Below are 16311 nucleotides of genomic sequence, written 5' to 3'. Positions count from 1 at the left end.
GATACAGTGCAGCCCATTGGTTTCAGCTAGCCAGGATGAAGCTGAGCATCTGCTGTCTTCTCTCTTAGATTTCTGGAGGTACAGTTCAAGAGCTGATTGCTGCTTTGAAACAGATGGATCACACAGAAGCTATTGAAGTAATTCAGAAAGCACTATCTAGCTCTCCAAGGCAGTCTCACCAGGAGGACAATGCAATAGAAGCTTTTCCTTCATCATCGCTGACCAATTTTGCAAAGGGAGAGACAGGTAAAATTAACAGCACGACATCGAGCACTTTTAAAACATCTTTTAGTTCTCCCTCCTCACTTTGGACTGCTAATAGATAGCAGAGTTCCTCAGCCGTTAGGTCTGAGCTGCTTACCTACCACATAAGGCTTTCTCAGTTGACATTTACTAGATGCAGAAGAGGAAAATTAGATGATTTTAAACTGTAGCCCTGAACTACAGTACTGAGCACTGACTCCTTTATCCTTAAGTGGGCATCTGCCGCTTACTGATGTAAGCTCCTTAGATGTTTTAAGAATCAAAAGATTAACTAAGGAATTTATTCACAGTTTTATACGTGTTCCCACTGTATTTTCACTTGCCCCTTCCCTCCACCCAGTCTATACAAACACAGATGTTTGGGGTTCATAAACATCTCATAAAGAATCAACCATAGCAACTCCATCCTGGTCTACCTGTGCTAGCTTACACCTCTCAGTACATGGTTCAGTGATGGAACAAACATTTGCGCCTTTCAGAAGTGTGTGTGTACATCGTAGCTCTTTAGACAAATGTCATTTTTTTGACAGCAGATGTTCAGAACAACACCACTGGGCTCTGTAATGTGCCGGCTGCTGTTTTCACTTCAACTCTGATCCAGTTCTCTTGCAATCAAATCAGGTGCTTATTTTGTGAAGCCTACGCAGATGACAGCTTTGTATTTCAGTCTCACTTTAGTAAATGGATGAAAATTGCTCAAGACAAACACCTCAAATCAGCAAGTGAAATAACTACGATTCTATGATAAAGGAGAGTTTTAGGAGCCTTATCCTGGAGCTGCATACTTGTGCAGTCCGTGCATATGAGGTGCAGAGCACATTTTTCTACCACACTGGGGCGGAGTCCAGACTCCAATGCAGTGACAGTGTTAACATCAGCAGCACACCAGGCTTCACATCTTGCCCAAACACTGCCCGCAGTTGATCTCTGACAGCAGTGCATCAGCTCAGGAGCTCTGCTCAACTGAAAACATTCAGCCTGTGCTGATAGCACGGCCTCTTCCAATAGCAGTACCTAAAGCTGCAGTTATTTTCTCATACAAGAGTTGTCACCTATTGGGTTGCGTTCCTCTGGCCTTTCAGGACGTCGCTGAAGTAAAACAAACTAATTGATTTCCCTTCTCTCTCTCTCTCTCAGGTGAACTTTATAATCACAAATTCCAAGACACTGAAAGCACGTGTGACAGTGGTGTAGAGACCTCCTTCCGCAAACTGAGCTTTACTTATTCAGACTCTCTGAACAGCAAGTCATCCGTAACACTTAGCAAAATGACCCTGGGCTACGGCCAGGAAAGCTCAGTGCAAAGCAATTATATACCCAACTAGGGAACTTCACTTAGCAATATATACAGTTACAGGAACAACCCTGACATTTAGAATTACGTTGGTGTTGTCACAGCTGGAGGGAACTAAATTCACAACCAGAAACGCACTGGAGGAACCACATGAACCTGAAGCAGTGGCGACTCCTCACCCTTGCTTCTTTCCTCAAGTACTACTCATTTATAAGCCATGACTGAGAACCAGGGCTCCACCACCACCTCAATACAAAGGACTGGACGCTGATGGACTGACGGAGCTCACCTGGTTTGTGAGGATTTTCTTTTAGAGATGAAAGTCGCTCCTTGTTAGTGCGTAATATCGGCTCACTTGATTCAAAGAGGTAAAGCACACAGCAATCAAAGGGTGGCTTCTGGCTGTTCCCTTCACAGGTTTTGCAGCACAGTTGTCTAGGAAAAGCTCCTCAGATCACTGGCAAAGAAAGAGAGACTTTAATGGCAACAGTGACAACTCTGACAGACAAAACAATCCTAAAAAAAAAGAATCTTGTATATTTCCAATAATGTATTTAAACGTATCTTTGGTGCCTCTTATTAAAAACAAATAATCAAGGTTTGCATTTCCTACTTGTAAATAGTTTTTTATATCAGTTCCTTTAAAAAAAAAAACAAAACCAAATGTGTGCTTTTTAAAAGCTTATTTTTATTTTACTTTTATAATAAAAACTCAAAATGAAACCTTGTCTATGTCCGCTGTAATTTTTACGTATCTTCCATGTGCAGAAGATTAAGGACTGAGTTAACAGCTACTGAAATAAACAAAGCCTAAGGACAAGGCCCCCTTGTCTGAAGTACCCTGCACACAGCGAGACCACAAGCTGCAGCTGGGAATCTGTGCTGTGGAATTAAAGCCTCCGATTCATTGTCCTTGATAGTTCTCATAGTTGTGGCAGCACAGAGACATCTATGCTGAAATCAACTATTCTGCACATCAGCAAAACTAATGAGATGGTTCTTACTCGGGTTACCTGAAACAACTCTATAGCTGTGTTTCTGTAAATCTTAGCACATTCAATGATAAAAATGCAAAGTGCTGCCATATCACTTACCCATAGCCAGCTTTCTTGGCACAAAGGTGGGAGCTTTTGACACACTGATGATTCCTGACTCACCTCAGTCCTCAGTAATGCAGATATCGTTCCTGAGAAAGGAGATAATGTAAATAAACTAATATAAAGTGCTTCCGTTCATTACAGCAAACACTGCTCTAAAGTCACCATCAGTGAAAAATCTTTTCAGGTAACTTCACATCTATCTAAAGTAATTCCAGAGTAACGGGACACAGAATGGTAACAATACAGTGCTTTCAACTGCCACATGTGCAGCCTATGAATGCAGCAGTGTGGGGGTTTTTGCTTGATGAGTGTAGTTGTCCAGTGTTCCTCCTGCATTGCGAGCTGCAATTATTCGTTAATGCAGAAACAGGTAAAGGTTCTGTCCCTATCAGAGCCACTGAGTCACTCCTACCTTCTAGCACAGAACTTTCTGCACAGCCTGGAGAGGTGACAGAGACTTATCAAGGTTTCTGCAGTCCTGCAGGTTACCAAGGCAGGCTGCCTGTTGATGAGCACCGTGAGTATTCTTCCTGGCCCTCAGCTGCTTTTAAACTACCAGCAGACACTTGTGTCTGTATTTTCAAGCACTTCATGGCTTAATGCTGCCTAACAGCTAATCATCAGATTAAGAATCGTGCACTGGCACAGGAGAGAGCTCTGAGGCCCCTTATAGTCAAGTGTCTTAAGTGGCAGGCTGGCATCTTTTCTTGCAGTTTCTTTGCAACAACAGAAGCTTCAGACCTTGTTTTCTTTTTTAGTTTATCAATAAAGAAATACTGATGCAGTCTCACTAACTCAAACAGGAGCGCTGCATTTCTAGGGTCAGGTTACAACTTCTCCCATCTGCCTTAACTCTCAGCATCTTAGGCATGTGTTATCGGCATAGCCCACAGTTTGGCAGAAGCAGGCAAGGGTAGGAGGCAGAACCCAGCAGCTGGCAGTGCAGCACTACAGGTGTCAGGCTGCCTGATGGAAGGGCCATTTGTTTCTTTCTTTATAGTTCTAAACCGGCAGAGTGAATTTAGTGGACAGCTCCATGTTTATCTCAGCTTAGTTCAAAGGAAATGCTCAAGCACAGCTTTGCTCTTTCTGCTTTGCCTTTTTTCTTATCGGCAGGAGGTCATCCTTGGCAGGGCACGCAGCCTTGTTCCTCCACCATGCAGGTAGGAGGGAGAAGCAAACACAGAGGAAGTGTGGTCTACAAGAGAAAAGTATAAGCAGCACATGCAAGTCTCAACAGAAGCATGTAGAGTAGCTGTATTCTTAGCAGAGTAACTGTATTCTTAACAGGTAACCACTAAGAGAGATTAATACATCCCATTAGCTCACCTTAGACACAGATTTATTCTTATGTCACCTTATGCGGGTAAGGATTGCTATTCCTGTTCCCCAGGTGTGACAGGTCAAACAAATGAGAACCCAGAAGTTCACTGCTTGAGAGCTTCTGTGCATAACTGGGTTATGGAGAAACCATGTCCCACCCAGCACTGAGAGGACCACACCAACACAGGGTAGTAACAAGGACTAATCATTGCTGACTCGTGTTTTCCTTCATTACGGTTACAGGCTTGTAGCACAGGGTATTGTCCCTATTCTACCCCACGTCACCCCTGGAGAAACAAAAATCCAGACCCTGTTATTAAAGTTCTGAAAAGCTAAGTGTGTGTTTGTTCTAAACACGTACAGGAGCAGCCAAAACAGCATTTCTGGAGTTACTTTTAACTTTTCCCCAACAGAACCTTTAGGAAAACTGCTCCAGCAATCTGCCAAGCTCCTATTTACTCCAAGCACTACTGCATTACTGTGCAGGAAGCCTAGAGTGCATTGCTGTTAGCAAACAGAATGGCAAGGCTGGAGGAAGGGCCAAAACGCATATACTTACAACTTCAAGCGTCCCTCTGAGCTGCCAGTCACATTTCCTGTGCCTTTGGAGGTATTTCTAGATGAATCTCTGCCAAAGGTATTTAATTAAGCATTTTCCCCCCCAGTATAAAGGTAGGTGTAACCTTTAGACACTTTCACAGTCAAGTTTACTACTGAATCACAGCAAGAATCTAAATATGAAATACAGCTAATCTGCACTTGCAGTGATCGGGATCCGCTGCATTGTTTTGCTACTGTACCACAGTAACAGACACCAGGGATAGGGAAGAGAGCAAAAGTATGATGTGATGACAGAACGCTACAGATCTTCTCTATGTTTGACATTAAAAAGACTCTTTAGAAAGTTCAACTGACCTTGTCTGCCACGGCTGTGAATTTCCAGTGACTTCTGTGTACCAGCCTGTAGCGATGTATGAAATGCCTTTTCTCCCTTTCCTGGGCCAGTGAAGTGCTGTTTTCCTACATTTAGGGAAAAAAGCAACCTCCTCTCCCTTGATGTGACAAGGAACAGTGGTGGCTGTTCATTAGCTCAGGACACAAAGGGCCAATGCTCACTTACAGCTCTTCCAGGACACACAATTCCCTTAAAGCAGAGCAGTCCTGCAGCGACTGCTGCAAGTTTCATCCAAACTTGTGCTGGATTCAAAAGATTCCTACAGCTACAAGCAAAAGACTGCACAAGTTAATTCCAGGAGATGCTTATCTGCATCCAGGATTATGAAGTAACATGATGCCCTGCTCAGAGCTAGGCTGCAGTACGTACACTATCCAAAGCCCATAGAACTCTTAAATGACTCAGTGGCTCATAAGCTACAAGTCTTAACTATTTGTTTCTGAGACCAGGAAACCCACTTACCTGTTTCCTTGCAACTGATGGTGCTGTAAGTCACTGAAGTGACTCTGCTACACACTTCCAAAGACAGAAATAGAAGTGCAGAAGAAAGATGTGCCTCTAAAGCAGATAAACTGCTCAGACCCTGAGCTATGCAAGCGACAGATAGCCCAGGCTGACAAAGCCACGTATTTGGAGAGCAATTCTAGGTACACACCTCTTGAAAACCAGGGATATAAAACCCAGAAAAGTTTCCAGAAATGGCTAGTAGGAAACATAACAGAGGGGGGAAAAAAGAAGAAAAAGCCTTCCTCGTGTGGCAGAAAGCATCAACAAAGAGGTGTCTTCTGCAGCTCCCTCACCATCAGACTGACCACCTCTGCAGCTCCTAAAGGAGTTCAGAGCAAAGTTGGTGCCAGAGACCAGTTTTAGTTTCAGGACATTGCCTTAGTTGACACCATAGAGCTTTCTACCGAAAGCTGCTCTCCAGTTCTGTTCTGGCAGGGTACTTGTCATGGCTTCTGCTGAAGGGAACTCTGACAGCTGCTTCTGTCATTGGCGGAGAACATCCCAACGGGAGCCTGGCAGGGAAGCAGTCTTCATCCATTAGAAATAAAACATCAGCATGAGCAAACCCAGCAATCCCTTAAAGTACTGCAAGGCAACACGCTGAAAGAAAAGATAAAAGATAGGGCTACCAATAATTAAATGACACTGCAGACAAGCACCGTGACACTCACCAATTGCTTCCTGATCCAACCACTGCCAATCCCCAACCCATCAGATACACCTGGCAATACAAGTGCAGTTGAGCCTCTGCAACAGCACTCAGACGGCTAGGGATGATGTGTAGATAGGATGGATACTCCAAAGATATCTTCACTGTTGTGTTCTTATCCTTGCCCTGATCTGAGACAGAAACAGAACAATGTAATTAAGTATATCACAGCAAAAGCATCAAGGGATAATAGTCAACCAAGGTAGATGTTACAGTCACCGCTGCAGTGAGGAGCAAGGAAAATAGCACCTATAAATACAAATCTGCTGGAACACACTTAAACCAAAAGAACATTTTAAGGATATTAAGACCATAATGGAAGGGAACCTCCTCCATTAAATTCTGCTTTGAGACCAAGTATTTGGGTTAAGCAATTATAAATCTTCTATGGCAGCACACAGTGCTCAGTAACAGCTTTCCAGTGAGAAAGAATGGACACAGAATTGGGGCACTTCTGACCTTCAGAAATCTGGTAACTGCAAAACACAAAAGCAATAAAACCACATTGATAAGAAGAGCACTTTCCTGTATAACATTGCAGATGGGCACTGGTTGCACAGCCATCCCCATTATCGATGAACCACATCATAGCTTTCACGATGCTGCCTGAAATTCATGGCAGGCCAAACAAGTCCACAGCTGTCCAAGTTCATTGTTTATAGCTTCTAGAAATCCAAAAGCTCTCTTCTATGACTCTGAAATGTCATTTATATTCCAAGATGCACTTAGAACAAATATCATTGGTCTTAAGATAGTCCTCTCAATATTCTCTGAAGTAAGTAATTCTGTTTTATTTATTGAATGCTATTAAGTGCCATTTTGAAATTCTAGCTAGATGTTCCTGGAAGACACATTTCTACATCCAAGCAAGATGGGAAGATATCGATACCAGCCTCTTCTTTTCCTAATAAGCTGCAGTAGTATTTAATAATAACATTTATCCCATGCTTTCTGCACAGTGGTTACATTTTTCCACCCTTACCTTATATAGGGCTCTATTGCTGTTTTAATTCCATGACGCTGAAAAATCTGAAGGATTTTTCTTCTAATCTTGGCCCCTTTCCTGTACCATTTAGAGAGCCTGCTTGCTCACCTGGACTTCCAGATGACCAAACCCTCTAGCTCTCATCTCCACAGACTGCTGTAGCCCCTGCACTGAAGCACAATTATTTTTAAATGCTTAATTGAGGTATTTTCATGAGAAGACAAAATGTTTTAAGAACAACTTATTCGGAAACAGTAGAAGGTGATGCACAATAACTCTGTATGGAGTAACAAACATAATGGACCCCCAGATCTAATCATGAGTAAGCAGTGTCTTCAACGGGAAAAGTATACATAAAGAAACAAATTAAAGATGTTCAGGTTTTCCTTTGATGATAACCATATAATATTTTGGGGGTAACATACACAAGAGGTTAAGAACAAACACACACACATGCAAAGCAGAATTATGACACCATTTGCTTGATAAACAAAGCTCAGACAAGTCCTCTGAAAGGAGAGGAGGCCCAGAGTGGTGCACAGGCTACTCACAAGGAGTGCCAGGAGGTAGCAGCAGTGCATAAGTGAGAACATCAGTCTTTGCACTATGCATTTAGCAGAGAAAAAGGAGGAAATTCTAACTCTGTGGTCCCCTCAATAACCATTTATTTTCCCTGCTGCTTTCTTTCGCTTTGCACCTTTGTCAACTTTTCTCTCATTCCTTTTCTCACAGCCAGGCACATCTCGTACCATAGTACACTAAGCAGGAACCCACATGAGCAAACAAAGTTTGTGACTGCAGCTGTCTGGGAATCATATAATAATTAAAGTTGGAATAGATTTCTAAGATCCAACCATCAACCCCTGACCACCATGCCCACTAAACCATGTCCCAATGCACCACATCTGCGTGCTTCTTGAACACCTCCAGGCCTCCTGTTGCCACTGCAATGAGGAGCATGCAGTGGGACTTAAATGAGGCTGTGGTACATAGAGACCAGCAGCTGTGTGTGATGGTGTGTTTCCCTCTTTCTTTCTTTCTTTCTCAGCCTGGCCTCACGAATAAGGCCTTGCACAAGCAACCAGATTAACGACCACAAATCTGTCTAAAACTAGGGGGGCTGAAAGAATTTACAGTAAACACCTGGTTCAACAGCTGAATGCCAGTTGAGCATACACCTGAAAACAAAATATGACTCGAGTCAATCATCTTACCCCATAAATGGTGAGCAGGTGGAGAGCCCCTTGACCTCTCCTGAGTGATAATACTCTGTACAGCAAGATTTGCCCTCAAGGACGCCTCTCAAGGTTGCACCATGAGGGCAGCATGCTTGGAGCAAGGAAGCTGCCAGAGAACACCACCACCCTACATTTAGTGCTGGCCAGCTGCTTTCTTGTGCTCCTGCTCCTTTATAGTAAGATGCCAGAGCCCCCTGGAGTGGCTGGAGCTGACAACTGCTTCATCTGTGCTCACACTGCAGCCAGCCACAGCTTGGACTACCATGGCATTGAGATGGCCAGTGAGAAGAGACAAGAAAACAAGTCTTGTATATTTTTCTACTTTGAGATTCAAGAACAGACCCACTGATGTCTGACTAGATAGATTTCAGGCTTACTAAGAAGTCTACCTTGCAGGAGGCGGGCAGGACCAGAGTGACAGCCATAGATCCAATGGGGCAAGGACTACTGTAGATGAAACAAACCACTCTAAGAGGGGGCCAGGTGAAAAAAATGCACTGTTCAACTCTTTTGGTGGGCCTGTGGAGGTGGCCTCAGCTTCATTCCCTGCCCTTCCTCCTTACCTTCTGGTAGTCCTAGGATGATTTTTCACTTATAGCATTGTGAAAGTAGAAAAAAGTATATATTTTTACAGACACAGTCTAGAGGTAAATATCTGTGTTGTCTTTGACTTAGGAGAGAACCACAACCCAGTAATTTCTTTTACATGAACTGGAAGACTCTTACACCAACTAAGCCCTCCCATTTTGTGTGGGATGTAATTCTCCAATCACCTGAGAAAGCCTTACTTTCAATGCATCAGATATATTAAAAGCAAGCTGTGTTGTTGGTATCTTTTACATTGAACCATCAGTTAAAATTCACACATGACAGAACAAAACATTCAGTCATCTCATCTCGTAGGTCACCTCAACTACAGTCAAATTCTTCTGAGTTTTTCCTCTCCCTGTCTTGTCATCTGGAACAAAATCATCAGGCAACGTCCATCAAAGATGTCAAAGTGAACGACTTTTCTAGTTCTTCAACACTGGTAGGCTCCCAAGGATAAAAAATAACCACTTTCTTCTTTTCCATCATGAGAAAACCATTATCACTAAACCTGCCCTTTATACTCCCTACATCCAGAGTAACAAACGGAGCAATTGCAGTAGTCTGAAGATCAAATATATAAACATCATCTTGTTGGGATACAGTGGCCTGGAAGAAAAAAAAGAAATAAAAATGAAAAATACACTTATTAAGAAAAACCAGTTACACTCAAACTGTGAAGAATTTGTGATTAAAACAGACTGAAAAAACACATTTGATTAAAGTTATTTTCCTATTCTACTATTGAAATATATTCTGGAACTAAAAGGTCAAATACATAACAACCATGCAAAAGCTGCAAACGCTGATGATAGCTTTTCTTCAGAATAACACAGATTGTGACAAATGCTAAGGAGTGTTTTCACTTTACTATCTTCTTTTGAAAATTACCAAATAAATAGTAATATGATTGATACTCAGAACTTGTATCCTAATCTTACTGTGATAATTTACTGTGGAGTTCCCCCTTTACCTACATACTTCACATATAACCTTAAATTTATGCTCTAAAGTAGCTGGTCTTTCTGATTACATCAGTAATAGAACCACATAGATGCAAAAGATGGTAAAGCAACACAAAAGGTCACGTCTTCCTAACAGAATAGGGCAGTAAGTCCTTATGCTACACTGCAAAGGCAGCTATGTTGTGAAATATCAGAACAAGGCCTAATATGAAGTTCTATCAGTAGTTAATCTCTCTTAGGCTTAAAAGCACAACCAGGATGCATTTTTATGGAGCAGTCTCCATTCCCTGTCAAGAAATGTTTTGCTACATCACTTTTAAATACCAAGATGTAGAGAGCAAGCAATGCATAAAACACATCCTGCTTAAAAGAAAAACAACTCAATTTTTGAGAAAAAGCACACCTGGTTTGTATTTTGTGCCTACTGAAGAAACAGTAAACAACACTATGAAGGGTAGCACTTGGATTAGCAATATATTTGAAAGTCCAGTTAGATATTAGTAACTATGTATAGAAGCACCACCTTCTCATGAAACAGAAATACTTTTTAAATCACAGCTGCATATGTTCTTAAAATAACTACTCCGCATTTATCCATGCTAGCTATCCCTACTGGCTGCTACTGCAGAGACAACACAGCCATGGGAAAAAGGCATGACATTTCCCCAGCAGTGCTCCAGTTGCAGAGCTTTTATTATTGGTGACGTCATCCTCAAAACAAAAACAAAACAAACAAACAAAAAACCCCAAACCAACAGAAAACCCCAGCATGACTCAACCTCCAGATAGTGCCACCAGCTGAAAAAAATAAACAAAAAAACAGGCTGGTTTCTTTCCTTTCTATACTCGGAATGCAGGCCCTGCTGCCATCAAAGAGATAAGAGGGGAACATCTATCCTATTTTCTCTTTGTAAAGCAATTATGCTGGTCTAGATTTAAAGAGATTAAAGACCTCTATTCTCCCCTTGTTTAGTTTAGCACTAAAGAGCAAGGCTGCAGTCTGGAAGGGGACACACAGGTCCCCTTTCAGCCACTCTGCTGACTAAGAATTTTGCAGTACGATTTACATACTGAAAAGTGAAGCTTAACCAAATGTGTGTGTGCGCATAAGTACATACACACACACAGAGCAAGCCTGCATATACTGTCATAGAAGTAAGTTTGCAAGGAACAGGAGAAATGCAGGGAAAAACAGTAAATGGAGTAAGCAAACACTATGGAACGTTTCAGTGCTTTTTTGTCTGTTCAGAAGACTGCCACACCATACAGATATTATGAAACAACCACTGTTAGGCAAATCTTATCCCCATGTCTGGAGGGCAGAGATTTGCAGAACAGGGAAATGAGTATGCAATATTGTATATTAGCAATGACGTAAAAGAGCTCGAGCACTTCAAGAAGAAATATTGTTGACATTATTGTACTCCACACTCAACTGAACTACCTTGACCTAGTACCAACCTACATTGATGTTTTCAAGCCAAAAAACACTTTGCCACAATGCTATTTGCTGTCTGGAGACAAGAAGAATGAAGGGAGAAATGCTACAGCAGTAACGTGATAGACAAAACAAATGAAATGGGGACTTCATTATTAAAAAAACAAAACAAAACAAAAAACAAACACATACATGAAGAAAACAGTGTTACTCAGATACAGATAGTGGTGAGAGAAAAAAAAACAAACACATGATTTAAACTCCTCTGCATAGAAGCTAAATTACTGCAGCTAAGGAGACAGAGCATCCAGTGGAAGCAGAAACTAAAAGAGGCAAAAAACATAAAACACTTGGATCAGCAAAACCAAAGCAGGAATTTAACATGGCTTACACTAAGTTGTGTCTTTTCCAATCCTACAGCATCCTTCAGGGATGAAAGGAAGTGATGATTCATTGGACTCTGGAGTCCATCTTCTCCCACAAGGTAAAAAGAAACAACACAGCTTTTCCTGGTGCAGTTTCTGCATCTTTCCAGCAAGGCATTTATGGGCTCCTTGTAGATGGAAAAAGCACTTTGTGCTTTAACAGTCACGCCATCTTTGGCAAGAGTGCATACTGGCTCCAGAGAACTCCAGGAGTTCACAATGACCTGTTCAAACACCACAAAGCTTAGCACAAGAAAAGTTACATCTGCAAAAACAATCCAGCATCCTAGATTTCCTGGTACTCATTGGAAGAGATATTCTCCTGACAGAATCAGATGATTTTCATCTCTAATAGGAAGAAACTCTACAATAAAAGATTTAAACAATCAATATTGAATAATAATACCATTACATAACCTAGCAAACATGTATGTTGCAGTCAGTCTGTCTGGATCTGTTACTCTTCTCATCTTAAAAGTTTTTGATGTTGTTTTAAACCTCTAGGCTCCTTGAGAGGAAGTGGTTGCTAGTTTCTGTCAGGGGTGTGCTGGAAATGTAGTTATTAAGTGACTAATTTGTTGACTTCTTTCTTTCATTCAAGCTCCTCTGCCTGATTTGAAAAGGCAAATAAATGGATTTCCTAAAGTTGCTCAGAGTTATCTGACATAACTCATCTTCGGCTCTAACTGAGCTCTGGCCACACAAATGTTCTCCCAGCAAACAGCATCCCTATAGTCTTCCCATGTTGCCTGATCTTGCTTCCAGCAGCCATGCATCTTCTATTTCTAGAACATTTCTAAGCTCTAGAAGATCCTTTTTCAGCCAAGCCAGTCTTCTGCCCCACCTGCTTGATGTCAAGCAGTTTGGAATTGCCTGTTCCTATGCTCACAGAAGGTGATACTTAAGAAGTGACCAGCACTGACGGAGTCCAATGCCTTCAAAAGTCATCTCCCAGGATATTATAAGACAGACTGAAATCAGCTCTCCCCATATCCAGGGTGGAGGTTTTAGAAGCAGTTCTCCTCCTACCACCAAAGATTTTAATTACAGTTACTTCATGCTCACTATTAATTCATGGCCACCAATTGCCACTTCAACCATTAAACCTTCTTTGTTCACAAGTAAATTGCATCCTGTTGAGTAAGGGAATGGACTTACAGAAGTTCATCTATATGAAGATGAGTTCGTTTAATTTTCCTGTATTCAGTAGCTGACATTCTCTAGCAAGAGACATAGAGAGTAAATGAAGAGGTGTCACTTACCTTCAAAGACAGCTTGTGGTCTGTGTGAAAGTCTGAGACACCATAGATGTGCAACACACCGTTATCTTCATAGGCCACAGGTAGCAGTGGGGCAAAGAAGTTTTGGGCAAAATAATGGAGCAGTTTCCACTTTCCACCATACTCTGGGAAAGGGTTAACAGGGAGAAAGATTCAGAAAAAATCCAACTTTACCTTGGCACACAGTACCTTCTTGTGCTCTCTGGTGCTTCTTTAGCAGTATAATGTCCCCTTCAGTCCTTTTCACCCTATCAGGTAAGGAGGACGACTAAAGTTAATTTTGCTTCCTTCCAGACATGGCTCTCCTCTGGAATGAATTTGATGCTCTTTAAAGATTTTTCCTGAACTTTGCCAAAAAGTCAAAATTTTAAAAGAAGTTTTAGTCCTACCATTGATACTCTGTCATTCAATTAAGGAAAGCTCAAACACGAGAGACCTTAACAGACCTGACATAGCATAGTACCCGTTAAGCAAGCAGCTAGACCTTCTATGTTGTTGAGAATACAGGCGAAGACACAGGCATTAGTGGCACTGCCACCAACACCCACCATCTTAAGGAGGCAGACACAACAGTCTGCCTAATCTCCTTCTTCCCTTTTTCTCAGTTCTCCTTTCAGTTCTTCCTTAGAAGGCCAGAAGCAATGAAGCCCAAGAACTCAAACCAAGGACAGCTCCAAGTTTGGCAAAATGAATTTGACAAGGTCTAGAAATAAAGCTCAATGTACGGGATTTACTGAAGACATGCTGGAGATAAGTCAGTGTGCTTCACCTGTTTAAAGGAAAACTATACCTCATTACTTTTAATATTTTGACAGTCTGTCATTAACAGAGAAAAAATGATAAACTCTGCCTCCTCTCCAAAGAGAGTAACTTTGCCAGATGAAACACCGCCACACAAACATTTTGAAATGTTTCTTTCTCTATTTATTTTCTACCCTGCATCTTCTGTCAGCATTTTCATTCTCTTTGCTCAACTGTTTTTGAAATAGCACTAAAAACAGCAAGTCAGATGCATTTTCTCATTAAAAAACTTAGAAATCTTTTTTTTTTTTTTTTTTTTCCCTCCTTTTTTATACGGTAGATTTGAAGTTCAGGGATGCTGAAAAATTATTCCCAGTAACACCCCAGTGTTTTTTGCTTGTGAACACCTCACAGTTAAGAATTGTATATCCAGAGCAATGTAGGTCCTGAAAGGGTGTGTCTGTGGCTTTCATAGGCAGACCTGAACATGTTCAGCCTGCACTCCACACAAACATGAATGAACTCCTTGGAGAACAAAGTGCATTAGCTCCAGCTCAATACCCTGCATATCACCTTGTTTTAAGCAAGCTCACAATCAGCAAGATGAGTGAAAACACAAGAAAACTTGAATCTGCCTGGAAAATTCATATAAAACCAAAATATGTTGTAAGATCAGACTGTTGCCAACAAAACAACAATGGCATTCATGTTAATTGTATTCAGGCAAACTGAAGAGACAAAGCCTGAAAAATTTTATTAGGAGAGGTTGTACAGTTTCTTCAAAATAGGCAGTTTGCTGCACTGATGAACACAGTGAGCATATTGGTGCCGCTCAGCACATGAACAAAGCCATGTTGTTTCATTCCAAGAACAGCTCCTGTTAGAAAGCGCTGCTGGTCTGAAGTGCAATTCCTCCAAAACGAATTATTTTTCTGGGCCATAAAGCATGGACAGATTAAAGGTTTGGACTGGGAATGGCTTACCTAAAACACACCAAAATAGGCCAGTATCTTATTTGAAAAATAATAGCAGTCACCCTGGTATGAGAAACTAACAATGTACCCGAGCCCAGGCTCTGGGAGGGTCTGAAATCTTGGAAGCCTTCAGAACTGCCACAAGACTTTAAGGAATTCCAACTGTTGTGCAACAGATGCTTTTCACTGTAGGCAGAGAGGCTCAGACAGGGCCCTCCATGAGCACGAAGAAGACACCCAAAATGGGTTGAGATTTCCAGTGCCAGCTGGCTTGAGCTTTTCCTTCAGTTTACATGATAAAAATCTAGACTTCTGCTGTCTTAAGTACGAAAACAAACAATGTAACTGAAGTAAAGCAGTTTCTGTAAGTTAGCATAACCTAAATTCCTAATTCTCCTCTACTGGGCCTGACCCTCCACTTCCCCTGTGCCTTCATTCCTGACTGACTGTCTTTATGCAACCACATTACAATAGCTACTGAAAGGAAAAACAGGTTTTCTACCTAGGCAGTAAATACAGAGATCCTCAGATAACTGGTACTGAGGAGAAAACAATACAGAGTAAACTTGGCATTACGCCTTTGCAGGGAGAAAACAACCAAGCAAACAACAAAAAATAAAATAAAATAAAATAAAATAAAATAAAATAAAATAAAATAAAATAAAATAAAATAAAATAAAATAAAATAAAATAAAATAAAATAAAATAAAATAAAATAAAAAGAAATCCACAATCAGCAAACAGCAGCAAACAAGCCAAACACTTAAAAAATTTTACCGTATCAAAACTCATTCTAGGGCTCAACTACTATAGCTATTGCTTTAATGTGTCTGCAAACCTGAGATTAGCTTTTTAAGGTTGATATATGCTTTCCCAAAAAAGCCTACAGACACTTGATGAACAAAGCTACACAGCTGGAGCAGGTTCACACAGAAAGAGCCTTTCAAAGATAACTTTTCAAGCAGTAGGATCTTGGTAATACTATCGTCAAAGTAACTTCACACGGTACAGAAGCTCTCTGATAGAAAAGTACATTTCTCAGCTCATCAGAGGGTCACATTTATTGATTTAAAAATTAGTCAAGTTGCATATAAAATACTCATCCTGCTCCAAAAATAAATGCCAGAAATCTGGACATCAAATAGCTATCCTGAGATATTTCTGTGTTTAAACCTTCCTGTTACAGCTATGCATAACAAAGGCAACAGTCCAGAGTTAGTTAAATTAGCCCTAGAGTGGCTTTCCTTCTCCTTCTACTCCTCCCCCAGTGTTTAAATGGGTTCTAGAAGAAATCCAAGTTTCCCATTTTTTTTCCTGATAATAACACAGGTCTGCACTTTTCATCAAACTGAACTCCAGAAAAAGAAACCAAAATTAGGTTTGCACAGAGCAAACAGCCTTTTGTGGCTGTTCCCAGAAATTTTTTACACTCACTGCAGGAGTGAGAACAAGGTGCTAACAAACAAAACCCAGTTGTAGTATAACCTGTAAAATTCTGAGCAGCTGACAGAAATACTGCACTGTT

At 41.1% G+C, this 16311-nt stretch overlaps 2 protein-coding genes across 9 annotated transcripts in view; one reads left to right on the top strand and one right to left on the bottom strand.

The window, feature by feature from the left end:
• The window catches only part of NFKB1 (nuclear factor kappa B subunit 1), a 55785-nt gene extending 53993 nt beyond the window's left edge, over window positions 1–1792 (top strand). For both annotated transcript variants that reach the window (XM_072334180.1, XM_072334178.1), the window contains exons 23-24: window positions 69–246; window positions 1402–1792. In XM_072334180.1, the coding sequence (XP_072190281.1) occupies window positions 69–246; window positions 1402–1589 (366 nt within the window). In that variant the 3' untranslated portion in view covers window positions 1590–1792. The remainder of the gene's footprint in view (window positions 1–68; window positions 247–1401) is intronic.
• Window positions 1793–1879: 87 nt separating this feature from the next.
• The window catches only part of MANBA (mannosidase beta), a 50848-nt gene continuing 36416 nt past the window's right edge, over window positions 1880–16311 (bottom strand). Inside the window, exons 15-20 of one of the 7 annotated variants that reach the window (XR_011903350.1) lie at window positions 13054–13196; window positions 11758–12015; window positions 9284–9572; window positions 4897–7307; window positions 2653–4609; window positions 1880–2015 (exon numbers count right to left, since the gene is read on the bottom strand). Coding sequence is in view for 1 of the 7 variants with exons in the window: in XM_072334181.1 (XP_072190282.1) it covers window positions 9348–9572; window positions 11758–12015; window positions 13054–13196 (626 nt within the window). In the remaining 6 variants the exon portion in view is untranslated. Of the gene's footprint in view, window positions 2016–2652; window positions 7308–7327; window positions 9573–11757; window positions 12016–13053; window positions 13197–16311 lie in introns of those variants that run through there. The other 6 variants (XR_011903352.1, XR_011903351.1, XR_011903348.1 and 3 more) reach the window with 6 other exon arrangements.

Source organism: Excalfactoria chinensis, chromosome 4 (genome assembly GCF_039878825.1).
Source record: "Excalfactoria chinensis isolate bCotChi1 chromosome 4, bCotChi1.hap2, whole genome shotgun sequence".
Classification (NCBI taxonomy): Eukaryota; Metazoa; Chordata; class Aves; order Galliformes; family Phasianidae; genus Excalfactoria; species Excalfactoria chinensis.
This window is presented reverse-complemented; position numbering and strand designations above follow the sequence as displayed.